The following is a 23,162-nucleotide window of genomic DNA, read 5'->3' as shown; positions in this document are numbered from 1 at the left end:
GGCGCAAGAGCAAAACGCCAAACGGCACCACAAGTGCATCATGATTATACTGCAAAGGTTTATACGACGATAAAAGCCTATATAAAGTGACGCGGTGGCGTTCCATAGAAGTTTCTAACCCGGATTGCCTGCCCCAATTTACTTGGCGTTTGTTAGTATTACACAACTATAGCTTTAACTATATTGTTTCATGCAGCGACAGTCATCATCAAAAGAAACTCATTTTTTATTGGATCCAGTATTGTGAGGGGCTGTTTTTCCATTAGTTAATTGCTTCCAAAGGTGACAGATATTATATATATATATATATATATATATATATATATATATATATATATATATATATATATATATATATATATGACTTTTGCAATATCTATTTATAATATGTCATTAGATATGACTATAGACCTATGATATATGTTTGATTATAGATGTACATAGGCATGCAGATATGAGTCTGTGTTCAATCTTTGTCATTGACAGTGTAAATCCATATATGTCAAAGACACGTTTTTTATGTTGAACTTCGACAGTTATACGATGCTTCTCGATAGCGAAATTTATTGAAATAAAAGATTACTATAAGGTTTTATTGCAAAGTAATGGCAAAAATCGATGATTTTGAAAATGGAGGATTTTTTTTCAGTGTAATTGACACAAATATAGAAATAATGCAACCATTCATGAGCATCGAAATAATCCTTGCTGCTCCTGGGAAGCCTAAATGGGTCTAAAAATTGCCTCAATTTAACCACATGTATACTTCCATTCATGTCCTTCAACATGCAAGCCACAAAAAAGCATATCCTGATTGATAACACGTGAAAAAAGATGTTTTCCTACTGCATTTTGGGACTTCTCCTGAGATAGGAGAACATCCGGGCGGATTAATATAGACTCTAATAGGAGTATGCCACCTTAATGCACATTATGTTTAAATATTGTTATCATTGTATGTTACGAAGTAACAAATAAGTGAAATGAAATGAAATATAACATATAGCAAATAGCATATTTAGGCATATACGTAAGCTGCATATCATATTAATGACAGTAACACACATGTAATTAAACCTGTCCCTTCTATAATATGACATATATGTCTACCTTCAAGTAACACTTCGAAACAGTATACGAATGCGGTTACCAGGTTACTCTGATTCATGATGTTCCTTATGTACTCTATAATGTCACACATTTCCCTGCATTTGTCACCAGCGTCCTTCCGCAATTGACGCCGATATACGGTAATGATGAAGAGATTTATTCAATTTGTTCGAAGGCTGGCTTTATTACTCTATTATGTCATGACACGATGCCGATCAGGTGGTAACATATGGTGCAATGATATATACGGAGAAATCATTCGAGTTTTGCCTGTATCATACATCTGTTTTATGATAAGTTACTCATGAATATTATATACAGCTTAAAGAGGTTTTAACTATATTAGTCTTTATTTATATAGGGCCTGTCGGCCGTTGACGTCATATATAGGTAGGCTATCATTTAAGGTTCAATGGCAATGAACTTGAAGCGAACTATAACGTAAGAGATAATATAGTCAAATTTGATAAGGAATGTTTTTGTGAGGGGAGGTGGGGGGGGGGGGTGAAACGGGGTTGGACCTGTCTGTCAGGTAGCTATAGGAGCACGTACATGTCGGGTGCTCACCCATCTGAACTATCCAGCCATTTACTAAAATAATTTTAGTATTTTAAATGATAGTTTGTACTTGTTGCGAATCGTGTGGAAATTGTCATCCGTTACTGAACTGATGACGTCACAATTAAGTGGAATTACTTTGGGCGGGAAGCAATTCGTAGCGTTCGCCGCACGACACCTTACACTGTCTAATTTACGTCAGAAAAACTTGTTGTGATCTGGAAAAATATGATTATTTCAAATCCGATTGCTTCAAAGAGTCAGGTTAGAGCACGAGGAACATTCATGTCACAATGATCTCCTTTTTCTTTAATATTTATTTTTCTTAACGTTGTGAAAATGAGGTTACGTTATTATTTATCTTATATTTCTCCTGAAATGGATTACCCCGGGCCAAAAGGACTGTAACCTACCTACCCTCTTTTCGCCAGGCCCAAATGAAACACATTCGGTGGACATAAAACTTGCTCTTTTGTTGAGAGTGAAAGTAATATGGCAAAACACTGAATATAAATCTGAATCTCCGATGACGTAAAGCATTATGTAACGTATATATACACTCTGACATTACCCGAATACATAAAAAAATCACCTTGATTAGTTATTCATTTATTTATTTTTGTCTAAAGGGAGGATAAGTGAGGCGGAGATGGAAGTTAAGGGATAGGGGAGGCTGAAGGGGAAGTAGGGGGGGGGGGTTAAGGGAAATAGCCAGAATGATATTCAAAGTTACATAATATGTCTAGGGAATTTGCAGAAAACGCATGCGCTTTAGGTGAGAGTAGCAAATGAGTTGCATTCTGAAGATATATGATAACATAGTACATGTCCCATTGTGTTAAAAAGAATGTACCTGCAGTATGAGTCGCATTCACTAAAGACTCGCTCACTTGATCTGTATTTTTATACAGTCACTGTCAAAGATTCACACTTATCAATTTGATACAAACTAATCATTTTGCCCCATCAGTATATAAACCACCTCATTTCCCATTCATGAATCCTGCAGATCTCGTCTAAATGTCACTTTTCATTCGATTCATCAAATTCGAAATTGATGTTGCGTGCTTCATCATCTGTCATTCTTCAACTTCAAGAGATACATATAGATATATATATAAACAGAGAGAGATAGAGAGAGGGGGGGGGGGGTGGTGGAGGGAGAGAGAGGTGGAGAGAGAGGCAGATAATGGGCTGAGTATTTTAAATATTAATATCAGGGACTGAGAGGTACTTTTTCTAATGAAATATTCAAGGAAGGTATTGATGCATTGTGACAATGTCCGCTTTGTGTTACCTTAATTCAAAACACAGACAATAAAGAAACTTGCCGAATCAAATGGTTGATTATTATGTGAGAGAGCTATACGTTACCATGGAAACATGATGCCCGTTAGGGGAAGGGTTTTCTCCATCTCCTGAAGATAATTTAATAAAAAATAATTGAATGTGTCCTTCAAATATCTAAATAAATAAATATATATATATATATATATATTAATATAATATATATATTATTAATATAATATATATATTTTATTAATATATATATATTATATTAATATATATCTATATATAAAGGTAAGAATTAGTTGAGATTAGTGGAACACTAGTATAGTTGTTACTCAGAGTTTCACGCGTTAAGCGATCAACAGACCGGACATAGAGTACTATGCAAGATATATATCCGTTACAAATGAGTTATGACTAAGATTAACTTTCTCTTTGTAATGGATGCATAATTCGTCATATCATTACCAAGTTCACAAGACTTATTTTCTAGTTCTTTTACAACTTTATCACCAAATCTCTTGCATGGCAACGACACCTTCATCAGATCAAAATGATTGAATATGACATATTTTATGATGTTATCTAAATTGACTAAAAGGAAATTGATAACAACGGGCTCGAAATCCAAGTGTCTGGAAAACTTGATTTCATTATTGACTAAATATTCTACATGTATATGTAGTTGTATTCAGTTAATAATGAGGCTAATTGAATTCAAATATCACTTAAATCACCCCAGTAAAAGGAAAATTTATAAGACGAGTTGATACCCAAATCGAGATTAAATCATTCCACCCCCCCCCCTTAAAATAAGAAAACTTCGAAAATAAGCTTCTGTCGTCTTCTTTATGTTTTGTTTTTTATTTCGTAAAAATATGAAATTCTACTTGACTGCAGGCTAAGATTACGGTACAACTAATAAGAAATTTAAAAATTGATTCCTATTAAAGGAACGGTCCTGTGCTTTTAAAGTAATGGTGTGTTCTGTTTGCATAATAATACCGTATTCTTTCAAGCGTAGTTTTGGCTTACCGTAGACTTCACATATATTTGATAACATTTTTTTGTGTTCATGCATAAGTCAGATAACACAAAATGCATTTGGGTTAAAACGTAGGATGAATTTTCATGAACAACTTTCTCGGGTTTTTCTTTGAGATAGCTTTAGGGATCTTTCAAATCTTCATCTTACCTTATTTCATTTTCTTTCACAATTATTGAAATTCCATTTTTGTCTTCAGGCTGTAGATTTTTTGGTTTCTTCTTCAAATCTGAAAATATTCATTATGATAATTGCCGATTCAGATTACTGCAAAGAAAAGTGATTTGAGTCACTTTTTGAAATTATTTGGAACACTGAGAAGTTTTTGAATTTTTTATTTAAAAATAAGAATGCATGCCACGAATAGCTAAGAACAATGGTTGGTTTTACATGATGCGACAATATGGATAATGAATATTGATATCCAGTTTCCAGTTATGTGAAAATTGTACTGAATTGTTATGTATAGTTCGGTGTATCTTCCATGTCAGAGGCCTTTTTGGAGAAAAAGCTGGAAAGAAAAACCTCACCGTTTGAATTTATATATATTTTATAATTATTGGCATTGGTTACATGATTATTCTTGTGGTCTCATCTATAACATGACTATGACAGCGGATATCTTTCTGTTTTAACCATCTGTATATGTGCGCGTACAATATTGCTTGTTTCTTGAATAGCGTGCCCGAAGAGTTCTTACTATACCCTACAGTCTACGTAGCAGTAAAGTATTCTTTAGACTACAGTTAGTCATTGTAGATATTTGTACATGTTAACCTAAATGTATGACTGTTTGGTCTAACGATTTATATACTTGGCGTGGATCAAACCATCTCTGGCGGTAATTATCTGTCTCATTGTATCAGTCACCAAGACCTCAAGTTTTTTTCATCTCTCAAGACAAGTTATAATGTGACATTGCATAAGTAAGCTGCATTGCCTCAAGAAGTACGGTATTGCATGATACTACATGTGATGCAGTATTTCTCGGGTTAGGGTTTACCCTAGAGGTTAACCTTAACCATAGGGTTTTCCAGATCCACAAGATACGTCATTCATATTGGGCTGTATAATGCATAATGACATTGCTCGACATATTTAACTGATATAAGACGGTTCTCTTGAGAAATACTGTCACATGAGGATTGGCTGGTATCAGAATAGCTGAATAAACATATTCATGTTACCTTAGCATACCCTTAGCCCGGTCAAAAGGGGATGTCACTACAATATTATTACGGTATCCGATACTCCCTCCATGGTCGGTTTCCCCTGGTACATCCCCTACCCCTCCCCACCCCATGAACTATATGCCATATCACAAAACACAAATCCTTAGGCAGGAAGACACGCAACTCTTTGACTTCTACTGACTATCATTTACTTTCGTCTACCACTAACAGTCTGCAAATCTCAAGCTGATTTTAGTTCTGGTAATGATGAAAATCGCAAAGCTTAGGGCCCCCCCCCCCCATCCCCGCCCACCAGGTCCCTATAGACTCCAATATGGCATCGTCGTAGCCAGTTTGCATTACCCGTATTCTGTGCCCATTCGTTGTAAATATCTGACGACGCCACTGTGAATGTATAACTGTGTTGAACTATTAATGTGATCTATATAGTGTAAATGTCTTGCCAAGGAAAATATTTTCTCAATCCTGCCTGAATCAATTATGTATGAGCTTCCATACGGGCAACTGACGATCCGTGAAATTATCAAAACGTTATCAACTGGTCTGATTTAACACGGTATGTAAGCAGTGTAAGATTCCCCCCCCCCCCACCAACAACAACAAACCCGGATAAATTTGGCGGCAACCATGCTTAACTTCTCCAAAGATTGGACTTATCGTTGCGGTATAGTGTTTCGAGTCTGCTTGTCAGTAATCTAATGTGGTTCAACGGTTGATTGAACTGAATCCTCAGTCGAGTGCTGATAAATGACTCACCTTTTTAGAAATTAATTTGAGTGAAAACAGAGAGTGTGAGATTGTTCAAATATGTTAACTCTTGTCATCTTTTCTGTAATATTAAAATTGAAAGATAATGCTACTTAGTATATCGTTGCAATGAAATGTGAGGTTGGGGATGATGGGGGGGTGGGGTCACTTGAACAGCTGTAATCAATGTTTCTAAACTCACCTGAACAAAAGTGAAGGAGTGTTTAGGGTCACCGTTTGTGATTTTCGTCGAAATAATGTGCGACGTAACTATAGCCACCGTCCCTATGGCGTATGTAACAATGTTTGTATATAGATTCTACTGTTTCAAATGCACTCGGATCTGTACATGGTTGCAGACGGATATATGCTCCAATAACAGCAGTGTGTTTGCGTATGTTGATGTCACTAACTTAATTTCACACCAGTTAAAGGTCAATTCCCAAAACTCATCTTGACTCCCCCACTTCCAACTTACCCCCGTCCAATCATATTTCTGGACGTTACCAACGTGCCACGTATGTGTATACATTATGGTATATACTGTAATGCATATACTTTAATGCATGGGGTCAGTTACAGATATTATCTACTACCAGTGACGTCACCACAGAACAGTTCTGACTTGTCGATTTATTTATCGATTTATTTATTTGGTGATTTATTATCAAGATATCTGAGGCTGATAATCCTAATTCACTCAATCATGATGAAACAGATAATAAAACTATAAAAACTGACATTTTAAATGCATTATCAAATTTAGACATATTCCATAAAAGTAAGAAATACAACAATACACAAATCACTTTAAACAAGAGCTACTAACATATAGCTCCATGTATGCGTGATAGTAATAAATAAAGAAACTCCTGGACATGATATCAAGAAAGTGCAACATGCTCCCGAGTCAATTTTTAGAAATCTCTCTCTATATATATATACACATTTTGTTTTTAGATTTCAATGTACTTTTCTAAATGATTATGACCTCTTCAACAAAAAAAAGCGATGTATTTAAAACCTCTTTTAATTTAAGAAGGATAACTAATCTTACAGGGAAGTTACCTTGTGATCACAGTAGCTCACAGTTGTACGGATGCCCATAAGCTTTAATGACTGTTCCTTACCACGAACTAATGGTTGCATAATCCCCACTCCCCGTCCCCAGGTCTGACACGGCCAATAAACCTTGTATGATCTACTCGAAGAGTTTCATGACGATTGAATCGGTTTTAAAGTATTATTAATGAAGGTCTTCGTTTTTTTTTTGTCTTCCTTTTCGAGATTTGCCTATACTGCGAATCTCGAAAAACGAAGACTTCTTTATTTGTTTTCGATTTTTCCAGTCTTCTACTTTCGGTCTTCGTTTTAGATGTCTTCGTTTTAGAGATTTCACCAGTTTTCTGTCTTCGATCTCCGCTTTAGAGGTCTTCATTTTGGACATACCCGCCTGCTCTTAACGTATAATTTAGTTTAAAGATTAGTGTAATTTAGTTTAAAGAATATTTTTAAGCTTAGAGGACAATGTTGAAAATAGGTAGGCTATTAAAGATCATCAATATATTGTCCCCAAATAATAGCATGTTAAAATGTGCTCAAAGGTTTGCAAACTGTTGGTTATGAATTAACAATTTATTTACAGACACTGTAAAGTGTTGAGTTTTAAAATTCAGTCTCTCTGGTAGTAAAAACTCTTTGTTAATGTTGGAGTCCGAGTGACCATTATGCCTATCTTTATTTCTAGCATAATTTGGAGTCAGTATATACTGATGATCTTTACGCAGATTGTGAATAATCAAACTTGTGCTACAGAAAATTCCCTTTCCTTAGGGTTGATTATATATAGGCAATCGCGTGAAGGATCAACAAGATATTCAGATGTTAAAACTGTTTGACAACAGTAGTAAAAGCATTTCGTACCACTTATATACCCTTCTTACCACGATAAGTATGGGATCTTCGAACCCCTAGAGGTCCGTGAAAATAAGTTCATGAGGTTTCGTGAGGGCAAAGAGGGTTCCGCAGGGAATCCACGAAAATAATAGGGTTGGTAAACAAACGCCAAAACAAAAACAAAATGTTTACGTTGTCGAAACAGTGAAAACAAGTCTGAAAATGTCATCTGGAAAGCCATCTGGATAAAAATAACTCAACATTTTCCTGCCCCAGATGCAACCACACATGGTGGTTCCTATGAACATTTCACGCTGTCGAGACAGTAAAAACAAAACAAATCTGAAATTGACATCTGGGTTAAAAAACAACAACAACAATATTTGCCTGACCCCACCTGAAATCATGCATGGTGGGGCTTGGTGCTAGGTCTATGCCCTGTATGTGCATGCCCGGGTGGGGGGGGGGGTAATTTTTCATTATCGCTCGCTTTCCGTGGATGGGTAAAAGTTTTGAATCTAGTCTAGGTCTGACATACATGGAAGATGCATTTAAATTTGTCAAAAAGTACAAATTAAAGGAACGTTCTTTGTTTTTTCAGGATTGGGCGTGTTTCTTATCAAATTTTGGGAAGTGACTCCATACAAAAACTATTGCGTCACTGCTCACATCGTGCAGCGCATTCAGTTTGTTGATTGTCACGGTCCTTTTGAGAGTTGATTCTGATAATGAATAGAGACTGCACTTACGTAATGGCACTAGTTTTCTGAATAAATTACCAAGAAATGAGTACCATTCTGTTACAACGAGGAATATTTTTTTCTTGGTTTGTCTTGAGAGAGTGACGTGAAAGTACAAACAACCTCAATATGCAATATTTAAATGCTACGCTGCAAAAAAGCAAATCGTTTATCAAGTCTTATTGTAAAATATCATATTTATTTGAAAACGGATCTTAATTTACTTTCGACCGTATGATTTTTTAAATTTCTTTTTTAATTGTCATATTGATTGAAATTTTAGGAAATGTGAAAAACAAAGGATGTAAAGCAGATAAGATAATGATGTGACAAAGGATTCATTGTTTACTCGCTCTCTGTATCTCTCTTTTTGTTCTACTCGAGAGAAAAGAAGTAAATTAAAAGTCATCGGCATTGGTGCCCATTTTTAGAATGCTTTTACTTGCTAAAAATTTATATAAAAAAAACATTTCCCGACGGAGATATTCCCAGAATGTAGGTGAGAGTCCATTTGGACAATTAACTTTTTTCCAGGAGATAAAAACTCTCTTTATAAAGTTGGCATGCAAAATAAAGCTTCTCGAAATTTTAGAATGGGTGACCATTATTTTACTTTCTAGCATATTTCTAGCATATTTGGTGGAAATACTGATAACTATTTAAAAAAAACCTGCACGTTGTTAGACGGTGGGGCGAGCCGTTCTGGACGGTTGTCTCGTTGTCATCACTTTGGGACTACATGAAAATGATCTTAAAATTAGATATATTATTTAAAAAAAATAATTTTGTGTTTTCCCACGCTGGGAATTGGGGCGTTATTGAGAAATTAATTAAAACGGCAAATATATTTCTGTTAAAATTACCCGATTGTAGAAACGAAAATATCCAATCAGATCGCAAGTTTCATTTGACACTGGTTGCTAAGACTTGTCATTGACGCGATTGGTCCGATAATTTGCCTGTACATCAAAATTATGCCGATCGACGAATCAGAGTCGCTGTTTTAGCGTGCTTCGGTTCGGCTATTTTACGTCTCAGCTGGTACACACAGACGCTTCGCTTGCCGCAAAACATGACATAAACATGGATTGCAATGCGGGAAAGTCGCTGAATTCGTCCAAAAACAGGTGTTTTGCTCACTGCGCTGATGTTTTAGAAGATATTAAACCTTTTACAACAGCAAGGTGGACCACATTCTTGAAAAGTGTGGACATTTGGAAGGATTTGGTCGGAAATCAAGCCGATATAGCAACAGCTTTTTTGCGAGAGCATAGGAGTACGTGTGTATTAAGCTTGCCAATTCCAGAATTTGGTGGATGTCATAACACTTGTTATCGGTATTTTACCGACTCATCGAAGCAGAAGAGAGGAAAGATAAGCAAAGAGAAGCAACTACTAGCTGCCAAATCAAGTCGTACATCAGGTAGGTTCTTTATTTTTGTCATATAAACATGGACATTTACAGAGAAATTTCACTCACTCACTCACTGCTCACACTTAGGCTAGGGTGAAATGCACTGGCTGTATGGTGTGTTCAACTGTGTTGTATTGGTGGTGCATGCTAGCGGGTTCAGTTGTTTTCCGCATACGTTACTTTCCGCAGATTACATTCCGCTGAAAAAATTCTTGTGCGGAAAACACTTTTTTTTCACTTACCTGTACACTATATTTTTCCTCAATTTTAGGATACCAAATTCAGGCTGGATGATTAAAATAACATGAGAAAGTATCAAAGAACGTTGATAAAGGATGGTTAGACTGAGTTCATGTCAGAAAAGTTAAAGCAGCTTTTAATTTACAGGAGGCTTGGGGTGTTTGTAATTAGGGATTCTTAAGAATTATGACAACCTTAGCTATCCTAATAATAATCTAGTCTCACATTTTAGTCTCACATTTTACCCTGTTACAGTCAAATCCTTTCTTCTCCATCCTCCCAAATCCTTCCATGTGCCTAATCATTTCAGTAAGTCATTCTGTTCCTCCCAAAAAAATGGTACTTTCCGCTGAAAAAAAAGTTGTTTTCCGCTGACAAATTTGTCAGCGGAAAACACCGTTTTGTTTCAGCGGAAAGTAATGTGTGCGGAAAATAACGGTACCCCATGCTAGCCTATGGCAATGCTAATGTCATTAAATTAAAAAAAAAATACTGTCATAATGACCCAATATAAATTAGCAGACCTATATATCCCACTTCTTTATGTGTTTTGGTGTAAAATATTGTTAGGTTAGATCCTTATATTGGGTCGGTCATAAAAATCATGTTGCATAAATTATATAAAGCCAATGCATGATCATGCATGTCAGAGCTATGCCCAATTTTTCAGATGTTTTGTTGTAAATATTAATTGATATATTTAGTGCTACATTGAAATTATTATAATATAATTCTACTTAGACTTGGTTTTCTGACGGTTTGTGTCTAAAAAGCTGTCGCACGGCAGACCTATGCCCAATTTTTCAGATCTTTTTATATTGGGTCATAAAAATAATTTAAAATTAAATATGTTGCATCTAAAAAGCCAACGCACGGCGGAGCTACATGTATGCCCATTTGTTTTGTTTTTTGTGTACAGATATTATTTATTGCTACATTGAAATAATATATTCTTCTTAGTTTTCTGACTGCTTTATTTTGTCTAAAAAGCCGACACGGCTGACCTAGGCCCATGTTTTTATTCGGGTTACAACAATATTGCATCTTCAAAAAAGCTAAAGCAAAGCAGATCTACATGTATACCCAATTTTTGAGGTCTTTTTATTGGGTCATAAAAATCATGTTGCATTTAAAGAGTCAACGCACGGCAGAGCAATGCCCAATTTTTTTGGTGTAAAGGTTAAAGATATAGCTACATTGATAAAATGTATATATTCATATTTAGTTTTCTGATGGTTTTTGTCTAAAAAGATGTCACCATGGTAGTTTCAGACAAGATTTTGTTGAAAAACCTGTCACACGTGGAGCTATATGTATGCACATTTTTTTATGTGTTTTGGTGTAAATTATACAAACTTAAATTTTATAAAGTGCAAACTCTACTTAAAGTTGTAGGCCCTAACAAATTGCATGTTGGATCTATGCCCAATTTTTCAGGTGTCTTGGTGTAAATTATACAAACTTAAATTTTATAATGGCTTGAAAATTGTATATTTAAATATATCTTTAATTTTATATGGCATTTTCTAAATAGCTGTTGATGGCAGAGCTATGCCCGATTTTCAGGTGTTTTAGTGTACATATTTTTATTATTTTCATTGCTACATTGAAATATCCATCATCTCCCTATACACAGAATACAAAATGAAAATTCACACATATATTTTTCTTTCTTTCTTTTGTGCCATTACAGAATTGGAGCCTTCAACTTCAAGTATTGATACTGGTGATGAAGCAACAAATCCACAACAAGCCCCGAGGGTGTTACGATCTAGCTCAGCTCTTGCGGGTGTAACGAAGGAGCCATCTGTCCCTTCCCACATCCTGCCAAAGATTTGCATCTTCTGTTGCCGCTATGAAAAATCATATACAGACGCTCAGAGGAGAAAAAGAAAAGAACAGTTGATGCTTTGTGAACAGCCTGATGGAGGCAAGGTAGCCGCAGCTGCTAAAGACAAGAAGGACGACCGCATACTTCTCCAAATTCGTGATCGTGACTGTGTGGCAATCGAATTGCGTTATCATAGAAGTTGCTACAGGAGCTACACAGGGTACCAAACCAGGAAGTATGTTGAGCCAAAAGAACAGCTCTATGCCACAGCATTTGATGCTTTTTGCAAGTACTACATCGAACACAAGATTCTTCGAGAGAAACAGATTTACAGAATGACATCACTAAGGCGGTATTTTGGCAAAGCTGTGAAAGATGTTGAAATGAAAGATGCCTCCAACTACAGAACTTACAGCCTGAAGCAGCGTCTCAAACGAAGGTTTCCACAGCTGTGCTTTCTTCAGCCCAAGAAGAGGTGTTCCAGTGAGATGGTTTATGTTGAGACACTATCGGCCGAAGATCTTGTGCCTGAAGCTGTTGGTTCTGAAGCAGATGACACTGACACCACCACAGATACTGACAACACAGATGCTGAGGAGGAACAAGAACCACCCAGAAAGCGACCAAAGGGCATACCAAACAGTGGACAATCCAAGCCTCAAATGTCGTCACTAAGGGATTGCTACTCTACTGCATTGGATTTAAAAGAAGAAATCATGCAAGCCATGAAAAAAACCAATCTTCCATGGCCTCCAACATCTGACGATTTAACCCTTGATGCAGCACGCAAGATAGTCCCCACCAAGCTCTACAATTTTATAGCATGGATTGTTGGTGTGTCCGATGAGCCAACAGATGAGCAGAAAGTAAAGATTCAAGATGCAGAAGATCGTCGCATCCTTGCCATTGGGCAGGACATCATCTACCTGGCAACAAAGGGAAGGAAGATGATGCCCAAGCATGCATCACTGTCAATGGCGATTCGTCATCTTAGTGGATCAGCCCAGCTCATTGGTTTACTGAATGGTTTTGGACATTCTGTGTCACACACTAATGTCTTGGAGCACGATACAGCATTAGGGCAGCAGGAAATTGATAGAGGCAATGTTCTTCCATCCAGTCTCAACAAGTCCATCTACACCACCCTTGTGTGGGACAACAACGATTTTGGAGAATGCACCCTATCAGGTAAAGGCACTACCCACAACACCAACGGAATAGCTGTCCAACATGTGAAGTTAGATTCTACATCTTCAGGGTCTCAATTGCGTCAACATATCAGAAAGTCAAGGAAGCGATCCCTGCCAGCACCTGCTTCAGAGATGGTGAGATTTGGTGGTTTGAAGAAGTCATCCCCTCAGGCATTTGATGACAGTGTACAGCTGGAAGTTGAGCATTATAATGTTGTCCTGCATCCATACAGAGAAAAAGAAGATGCATTTTATGTCTCAAAATTTTCTGAGGCCCGCCTTCTTCCCTCTTGGACTGGATTCAACCAACTGCTTTCATCCAACATTCCACCTAAAGCAACCATTGCATACTTGCCAGTTGTAGATGCTAGCCCGACGGATTTAAATACTGTCAACACTGTACTTCACAGAAGCCTGGAAATAGCCGATCAGTTGGAACTTCCATCAATTGTGGTAGTAGTAGACCAAGCGATTTATTGTAAAGCTCAGACAATCAGATGGCAGACTCCAATTTTCCAGGAGAGAATAGTTATTCGTCTTGGAGCTTTCCATACCACAATGACAGCATTAGCATGCATTGGGAAGAGGTTCCAGGATGCAGGGTTTCAAGATGTCCTGATTGAGGCAGGTGTAGTAGCAACAGGGTCAGTGACTGGTGTGATGAATGGCCACAACTACAATCGAAGTGTTCGCTGTCATAAGCTTATGGCTGAAGCACTGCACCGCCTTCGATGGCAAAGTTTCTTGAGTACTCTGGAGGAACAGAAAAGACAACAGTTCAAGAAAGTAGTGTCATCCCTACAGGCATCTTATCCAAGAGAGTTTGACACCCAGCTGGAAGGAAGTGCTTACAAGGCTATGATGGCAAGGTATGGAGACTTCATTAAAGAAGGAAAGAACAACGCTACTTTCGCTTTCTGGTGCTCTTACCTAGAAATGATTGGCAATATTCTCCTCTTCATTAGAGCTACCAGGGAAGGAGACTGGAAACTGCATCTTGCTACAGTCAGAGTTTTGCTACCATGGATGTTTGCCTATGATAGGACAAACTACTCACGCTACCTTCCGGTATACTGGCTTGAAATGAACAAACTCCCAATCACTAATCCATTTATCCATGATGAACTAGTCAAGGGCCACTTTGCAGTTCAGCGTCAGGACACACACGGTTTTGCAGGAGTAGCTTGCGACATGACAATTGAGCAAACTGCCAATAGAGATTCGAAAACGAGAGGGGGTGTTAAAGGCTTCTCAAACAACCAAGGTGCCACCAATCGATGGATCAGAGGCCACCATGAAAGAGCACTGATAACGAGACAGTGTGAGGAAATGGCTGGCAAGGGAGAAAAAGTTTCAAGACGTGCAGATTTAACAAAGAGTCGTATGACGAGAGATCAGAATGACATCAACAACATCATGAGCACCATAATGAGTATGACCAATCCTTTTGATAGTGATCCAGAAGCAGATACTGCAGAACTTGTGCACCTATCATCAGGGGTCATTGCTTCAGCTGATGTATGCTCTGATCTTATGAATGCATATACAAAGGGTGACGAAGCCTTCATCAATTTCTCCAAGACCCGTCTGCAAGGAGACATATACCTCAACAAAACTCTGTCCAAGATGAAGTTGAAGACATTTGCAGATGTAGGCAAAGCAACTGTGAACATGAATGGGAAAGAGGTGGCTTTGAAAAGTGATAGAGAGTTGCTGGCGAGGCTAATTATTATTGGCAGAGTACGTAAGGTAGATCAGCGGAACATGTTGACTTTCTCATTGAGTCTATATCCTCCAGCCCTGGCCAAACTTAATGGATGTTTGGTGAAGACGAACAAAGCCAGTCTGTTGCACCACCTAGAGAAGTCACCAGAAGCATCTCCGACTGTCGAGTTACCAAAGGAATGTGTTTGGATTGTCGACGGAATGGCCAAGCTTCAACAGTTGAACTCAAAGACGATGCCTGACACCATAGGACAATTGGCAAAGAAAATACTGAGAGACCTGGTTTACTTGGCAAGAAGCACTGGATCAAACATCATACACTTTGTGACAGACACATATCCAGCTATGAGCATCAAAGGTGCAGAGAGGAAGCGGCGTGCAGCAAGTGGATCGCAAAGGATCAAGATCACCAAGCCAGACCAACCCGTGCCCAAACAGTGGAAGAAATACCTGGCTAATGGATTCAACAAGGAGCAACTTGTCAATTTCCTGTTTGACTCTTGGAGTACTTATGGGGAGGAGGATTTGAAGGGAATATCTGTGTACATTGCACACGCAGAGCAGTGTCATCTAATTACAGCAAGCAATGGGACAACAAATATTCAAGAAGTTCCAGAACTCCATTGTACACACGAGGAAGCCGACACCAGGATGTTGCTCCATGCTAAGTACGCCAGCGACATGGGAAGTAAAGATATTGTCATCAAGAGTCCTGACACGGATGTGTTCATCATTGGTATTGCTATGTCACCAAAACTTGAGAGCTCAAAGCTATATTTCAACACAGGGAAAGAAGAAAAGAACCGCACCATCAGCCTACAGGCCATCCAACTTGACCTGGGAGAGGAAACCACAAAAGTTATGATAGGCCTGCACTGTTTCACTGGCTGTGATTCAACAAGTTCCTTCTACGGAAAAGGGAAGACAAGACCATTGAAGCTAATTCTAGACAATGAAAGGTATAGACAGGCTTTTCAAGCCCTGGGTGAAGCATTCACGCTTACAGATGACGTCATCTCAACATTGGAGGACTTTGTGTGCAAGCTTTACAATATGCAAGAGCACAGCAGTGTGAATGATGCCAGGTACGCCTTATTTTCCATGGCTACCAGGCAAGAGGATATCATGCCCCCCAACAGAGATGCACTACTAAAGCATTCACAACGTGCAAATTACCAGGCAGCTATTTGGAAACGTGGTTTTGAAAGCCATCCTGACATACCATCACCAGTTGGCCATGGTTGGAAATTAGTAGAGGGTAACCTTGCGATAGATTGGATGGACCTGCAGCCTGCTCAACAAAGCATCATGGAATTAACTCGATGCACCTGCAACAAGTCAAAGTGCCAAGGTACAGATGAAGGATGCTGTGCAGCTTTGGGTTTGCGCTGTACCGAACTATGTGGATGTAAGAACTGTGCCAACATGCCCATACCAGATGAAGAGCCAGCCACTGAGCCTGAAGGTGATGAGGAAGATGATGACGAGCATGATGACGAGCAAGACAATGACGATGCTGAATTCCATGATGATGAAGAGAACTTTTAGGTAGCATACGAGGTAAAAAGCATACGAGCATACGAGGTAGCATACTATTAGGTAGCATACGAGGTAGCATACGAGGTAGCATAAAGAGAACTTTTAGGTAAAAAGCCTCATTGACTTACACACTAAATCTTAAAAGTAATGTGGTCTCTAAGTCTAGATAGAAGTTTTCACTAGCTAAACGCTACCCATCACCGGATAGCTGACAAGTTAGACTTTCATGGCACCATCAATTTTTTGTACCATGACCATGTAGATTTTTTGCTATCCGAGCCAGAAGTTTTCGTCACTTGTAAACAAACCTCTTCACTCAGTGGTAAACAAATTTCCTACGCTGCTCCCGGGAGGCCTAAAGGGGTCTAAAATTGCCTCAATTGACCCAATTTTCTCACCACATGTACTTCCATTCATGCTCTTCAACATGCAAGCCACAAAAACTAGACTATGATTGATAACAGGTCACAAAAGATGTTCTCCCGCTGCTTTTTGGCACTTTTCCTGAAGGAGAACAATCGAGCGGATTGATATAGACTCTAATAGGAGTATGCCACCTTGAAGATGAAGAATCATTCTAAGGTTCTTTAATCATGCTAATTGCTATTTGGTCAAATGTGATCCGTCATATCAAAAGAAACAATAAGGTCGGCCATGCATAAACTGAGATACAAGCAAAATATTCTTGCAAATTATAAAGAAAAACATGCATTTTTGTCATAATAAAGTGATAAAATGGCAAAAATCTGTTATTTTGGGGAAATTTCATCAACTATACGGTGTTTCGTTTCAACACTTCATGGAATGCACGTCCTTATTAGATGCCAATTCCAATATCATTACTTATAAAAAACAATATGGGTCATTGCAGGATGTCAAATCCCTGAACAAACAGTGTAATACCATATTTCACTTGCATGACACGCAGTCCTTTTTAAAGGAATTCTTGTTTTTTAGTGTTTTGTTTTTAGGCAGGATTTACTCAAAAGTGCCCCATTTCTGGGAGTGGGAACTGTTGGGATATTGAAAGGACACACAATACCTACATTTTAAGCCACATTTCATGTAGTCCCCAGGAGATGACTGCAAGAATTAATTTACAAAGCTGTTTTGGCCACATGCCCCATAGTCTATGTATGCCTCTTCTATTGAACGGTGTCGGTGGGTGATTGGGGGGGGGGGGGGAGAGCTATTTGTTAGTGAAACTATAACGGCACATCCACGAAGCCAAATGACTCTGACTCTAGGCAACGTAATATGCGTAGAAAACTGATAGATTGCTTGTCGGTGTATGGGCTTATAAGATATACATGTAGGTAACATGTTATCCACCAAACACAAGTATACGCATATAGAACATTAGTGAATTGCGTGTCAGTTTGTAATACCTATACCATATTACATCACCGGCGTACAATCCACACCGACACCTCCATACATCTATACATATATATCTTCAATATCTTATCTTCTTTAGATTCTTGATTTTTCTTTGCAAAGGTTTTGTTTCAAAGCCGTTTCTCTCTTTACGGATGTACCCGTTTGTATTTATACAGTCTCTCTATATAGTGTAATATATAGTTAACAATTGTTTAGAGGGTCAAGAATTATCGATTTGGTTCACCGTGATGGAGAGATTTTTGTTTAGGCTCACGACGTGTCAGCCATTAACATCAAAATCTGATACTGTCAGCTGATACTTTCACAATTGCTACTTCTACACCGTCTCCTCATTCTACGAGAGTTTATAGCGTTATTATATTATTATTATTCATAGCTGGTTGAATCACCAATAGGTTCTCGTATGTATATATGTAGGTCAAAATGAGGCTACAATATAATATATGCAAAGGGAAACTGGAAGCTAGCTTGTAACTCAGCGCAGCATTTTGCGTGGGTGTGCGCCTTTTGGTTTTCATTTCAAATACGATAATTACTAACACATTATAACAGATGTTTATAACGTATTACTACTACTTAGTTTCTATAGTTAATAAAGTTAATTAGCGGTCGTTTGTGCATTTATGCTGTTATTGTTAAGCTATAAAACATCTTTCTATAATATTAGTACGGTACTTATCTCTTTCTAGATCTTTCTTATAAGTATACAATGTGAACGTTAATTCTCATGATATAGGGTCTTACATGATGTGGGTGTCTTATGAGGGGTATATATATATATATATATATATATATATATATATATATATATATATATATATATATAGGCTATACATATATATATATATATATATAGGCTATATATATATATATATACCATATGTAAGCACCAGTCATATTGTCACTTTAATCTAATTAGTTCAGCCATGAACACGAGGAGCAATGTAACACTTCATAAAAATGACCGCGGGGTGTTTAACTGATGTATGTACCCATGATTAAGTCGAAATTCATTGAAATGAGTTTCGCCGAAAATTTCTTACGAGCTTTTCGCAGTTTGTGATTGAATAATGTAGCTTTATGTTAAATTCTTGACATGAGAAAGAACTTTCATCGGCTTGAAAGGTATATGAAGAGTCAGTGGCGTAGGAAGGTACTTTTGAGTGGGGGGGGGGCTGAAGACTGACAGCCGGCATGGGGGAGGGGTCTAAGGGGAGGGGGTGTCCCCCTCCCCTTTGGAATTTTTTTGCATTTCCAGGTGGCCACAGATGCAATTTGGTGCAATATAGCACACTTCAACACCCACTCCATTTTGTAAACTTAATTTCGTATTTTCACCTGGCCTTAGATGCAATTTGGTGCTCCAAATGAGATTTTTTTTCTCATTTGGAAATGAAAAAGGGGTTTTCTGACTTGCGAACCGGGGGGCGGAATGATACTTCCGCCCCTCCACATTTTTCACTGGGGGGCTGGCGCCCCCCCCAGCCCCCCCGGTTCCTACGCCCTTGTGAAGAGTAAATAACTTATGGTTGAAACGCCAGTTTTTTTTTTTTTTTTGGCAATGAACTGTAGTTTCCGTTATGGTGATAACGTTAAGCCTACCGATGCATACAACTGTAACCGGCGGGGACAGCGCTGCTGATGAAATCGTATGTCTTACTCCAACCGCCATCGAATTAGCATTGCGTACTCGGTTGTCATTCGACATGTTTCAATGAATCAATCAATTTTGTCACACAAATGCACCCTTATACCGACCGAATCACATATTACCGCACTCAAAATGTCACTTACAAAGCGGAGTTTTAAATTTCCTGTACCATAAATTTCAAACTTGTTATTCCGCAATCCGGTATAGTAATAGGCCTTAGGAGAATACTCAATCAAATCAAAAGTAGGTTTCGGAGGGAAAAGTCTAAGGGACAAGGGATTTGGAGTACAGGTTCATTATTGTATAAATAGTAGAAGGCTTTCATCTACTTAAGTGAATGTGCTGATTTAATTTTCTCCTATTTCTGACGGTTTCGTTTCTATTCAGTATTTGATACTTTCCATACACAGCCAAGGAAAATTAGTCTCGGGAACAGCCGTTCCGGATGATTGAAAATGACAAAATTAACGTAAACAACCCAGAGAGTTCTTAACAGTAAATTATCTCAATTCCTTAATCTTTTATTAGTACGCACATTCAATCCATAACTAACTGGTTTTTATCATCAGAACAAAAGAGGTAAAAACTTTGGACTTAAGGTTATGTACTGTTTGAAACCTATAAAGTCAAACATAATTCTGTTATTGCGACTCACGTTATGACTTGTCCTTTGTTAATTAACACAGTTGATTAATGTTTATTTATGAGTCGTTACATGGTAACCTAGATTAATGTTTGATATCGCATGTCAACATTTGAAATATGTCAGTCAATTTCATGTGACATAACCTCATTAGAGTCACGGAAGTCAATGAAGCATAACACACCGCAGAGAAGTGCAATGCATTTATAACAAAGGAATAGGTTCGTCGGATACGGTATGTAACATGTGGTATGCCTATAGTTAAGTTGCAGAGATTTATAACAGATAAATGTATAGTCAGGCGCGGATCCAGGGGGTCCAGGGGGTCCGGACCCCCCCTGCTCTTTGCCCAAAAAAAAAAGAGAAAAAAAAGGGGAAAAAAAGAGAGAAAAAAAGAGAGAGAGAAAAAATAATTAAATTAAATGCCAATTTTAAACATGTAGGACGTCAGAAGGCGGTTATCCTTACAAGTCAGCCAGGTGTATCTTTTCCGTCAAATGAATTTTAGTGTGCACGCGTGCGACACGTGCAAAAAATGCCTAAAAATCTCAATTTTCAGACCGAAAAGTTTCAAAATTGAGGTGGTGTTCGAATTGTTTTGGGCGGTGAGGTGGCAGAGCGGTAGGCTGCATAGGATGCGCCGACGAATTCTTCATGAGAGATCGTTTTCTGCGGTGAGAAGGCATAAAACTGTTCTCCGATCAACAATGGGCAAGGAACGTCTCACAGCTCTTGTTCTCATGAACACGTATTATAACACTCCTATCGACACTGACAAAGTGGTCCGAAAGTTCACTGAGAAACATCCACGGCGTTTGTTCTCTCCAATCTACCATGAATAGATCATCAATAAAACTAGCTAACTCGTACTGATGCAGATACATTTCGAGTGAGTTTTTGTAGGTGCTTTGAATGGCTAAATTGAAGGGGGTTCCCTGTTGTACTTAAATATCCAAGAATTTCACAATGGATAGAGGGAAACCCACTCCCCTTAGACCCTAGGATCACTGGAGGCCAAACCCCTCACCCTTCCAGAATCCTGGATCCGGCCCTGCATCAAACAGTGGTGACGGAACGGAAGGGGGATTGGTGGCTAAAGGCATTATGATTTTTGTATCATCTCAAATCATCTGATATGTATTACCATATTTCATAGATTGTTTTTTTCTCATCAATTGAGAAATTGCAGACATGAGATCCGTATTTTCAGGCTAGGTACATGCAGCTTAGAATTCTCGGGAAGTGCCGTTTCCGGCCATCTGGGGGGGTTTGTAAAGCCAAAAAATTTCTGGTACGCTCCGCGCCAACCGATGGTGCCGCTCCGCTTAGATAGTCTTTCGATCAGGCGCGGCTGGACCAGTCAGACCCCCCCCCCTGTCAAAAATCCTGCATCCGCCCCTGATAGTATCAGTTTAGCGAGAAATATATGGATTCTCATAATATAGGCATACTTCTGTATACGTAAGCAGGGACGTAGCAAGGGGGGAGGGCAATAGGAGCGATCGCCCCCACCCACCCCCTTGAGTATCCCGAAAAATAAAGATTAACTAAAAGCAGAAAATATCATTAAAGCGCTCTTTCAGGTTGAAGGAAGCAAAGCGACCCATCTCAATCTTTCCCCTGAAAGTTCGTTTGCTACGTAATATAATACTCTTTATATTGTTTATTTCCTGCAACGTGGGAGGCATCATGGCGCTCCGTTAAGTGTAATTAAGCTTCGTTTGTATGTGCCCCTTTAAAATTCTTCTCCCCCCCCCTTTCAAATTTCTGGCTTCGTTCCTGTGCGTAATTGTATATTCAATCAGAGCGTCCTTCAAATGTCAGCGTCAAGTCAACAGTAAGGAATTCTAGTTCGACATTCTAATCAGGGGAGTAGACAATTATTGAGGTGTAGGTTTGACATTCCATCATTGTAAGCAGATACATTATATTAATGATAATTCAGTGAGTATAGCGCTATATCTGCACGAAGCAACGACGATATTCCATATCGGACACTGTATATTGGGCATCTGATTAACCTTTGACATCCCTCATATTCTAACAATTATGTTCCCAGGGAACTGGCAGTAATTTTAGTTTGCGTATTTTTTATCGGGGAAAGGCAACAAGTATTCAGTTGTTTGATCATTATTCAACAATACAGGTTCGGGAAGTGTGTTGTGTAGAATCTGACTTTTGACAAACAAACCATTTCTTGTGGTTTTGGTATTTGTTGTCAAGGCGACACCACGAGTATCGACTACGAACAAATGTTATTAGCTCTAGCTATTATAAGATCTCTTTGACATTAATAAAACAATACACCGAAATGTGATATTTACATATTTTCCGTTAAATATGCTAATTCTGGAATCATATATAAGTACTACAAATACCCGTCAATTAAGCCTAAAGAGATTTATTTCATCTTTCGGTTTTTCTCCTACATCACTTTCGTTAACTTTATATTCCGGCTCATTACTCCGATGTGTTCCCAGCCTAACATTACTATGTAACACTTCCAAGTACAGACTTATGCAGGCCTAACCTTGATGTACATGCATGGAAACCTCAATGTTGATATTATCATTAAAATAAGAGGGCTAATATAATACTCTTATTATTATTTATTTACTGCAACGTGGGAGGCATTTTGGGCAAAACAATTCTTTGTTCATCATGGCGCTCCGTTAAATGTAATTATGTTACTTTGTAAGAAGTGCCCCCTTTAAAATTCTGCTCCCCCCCCCCTTCATATTTCTGGCTACGACCCTGTGCGTAATTGTATATTCAATCAGAGCGTCCTTCAAATGTCAACTTGAAGTCAACAGTAAGGAATTCTAGTTCGACATTCTAATCAGGGGAGTAGAAAATTATTGAGGTGTATGTTTGACATTCCATCATTGTAAACAGATCCACATAAAATAATGATAATTCAGTGATTATAGACCTATATCCACGAAGCAA

At 38.2% G+C, this 23,162-nt stretch overlaps 2 protein-coding genes across 2 annotated transcripts in view; both read left to right on the top strand.

Moving 5' to 3' along the window:
• Positions 1 to 23,162, top strand: part of LOC139958828 (alpha-1D adrenergic receptor-like) — a 69,127-nt gene that overhangs the window by 5,553 nt on the left and 40,412 nt on the right. The gene's annotated exons all lie outside the window — the stretch shown is intronic.
• On the top strand, positions 9,267 to 17,650 carry LOC139958972 (uncharacterized). Its single transcript, XM_071956435.1, has 2 exons — positions 9,267 to 10,002; positions 11,927 to 17,650. Exons 1-2 carry the CDS (start codon positions 9,663 to 9,665, stop codon positions 16,525 to 16,527), a joined length of 4,941 nt encoding a protein of 1,646 aa, XP_071812536.1. The 5' UTR covers positions 9,267 to 9,662; the 3' UTR covers positions 16,528 to 17,650.

The sequence above is a fragment of the Apostichopus japonicus genome, chromosome 18, assembly GCF_037975245.1.
Source record: "Apostichopus japonicus isolate 1M-3 chromosome 18, ASM3797524v1, whole genome shotgun sequence".
In the NCBI taxonomy this organism is placed as follows: Eukaryota; Metazoa; Echinodermata; class Holothuroidea; order Aspidochirotida; family Stichopodidae; genus Apostichopus; species Apostichopus japonicus.
The sequence above is the reverse complement of the archived record's forward strand: the minus strand, read 5'-3'. Positions and strand labels throughout refer to the sequence as shown.

What these genes read in the sequence shown, in the direction of transcription:
- LOC139958972 (XM_071956435.1), top strand. Translation starts at nt 9,663, where the DNA reads ATGGATTGCAATGCGGGAAAGTCGCTGAATTCGTCCAAAAACAGGTGT. An exon ending in CAAATCAAGTCGTACATCAG is followed by an intron (nt 10,003 to 11,926) that starts GTAGGTTCTTTA and finishes GTGCCATTACAG; the next exon opens with AATTGGAGCCTTCAACTTCA.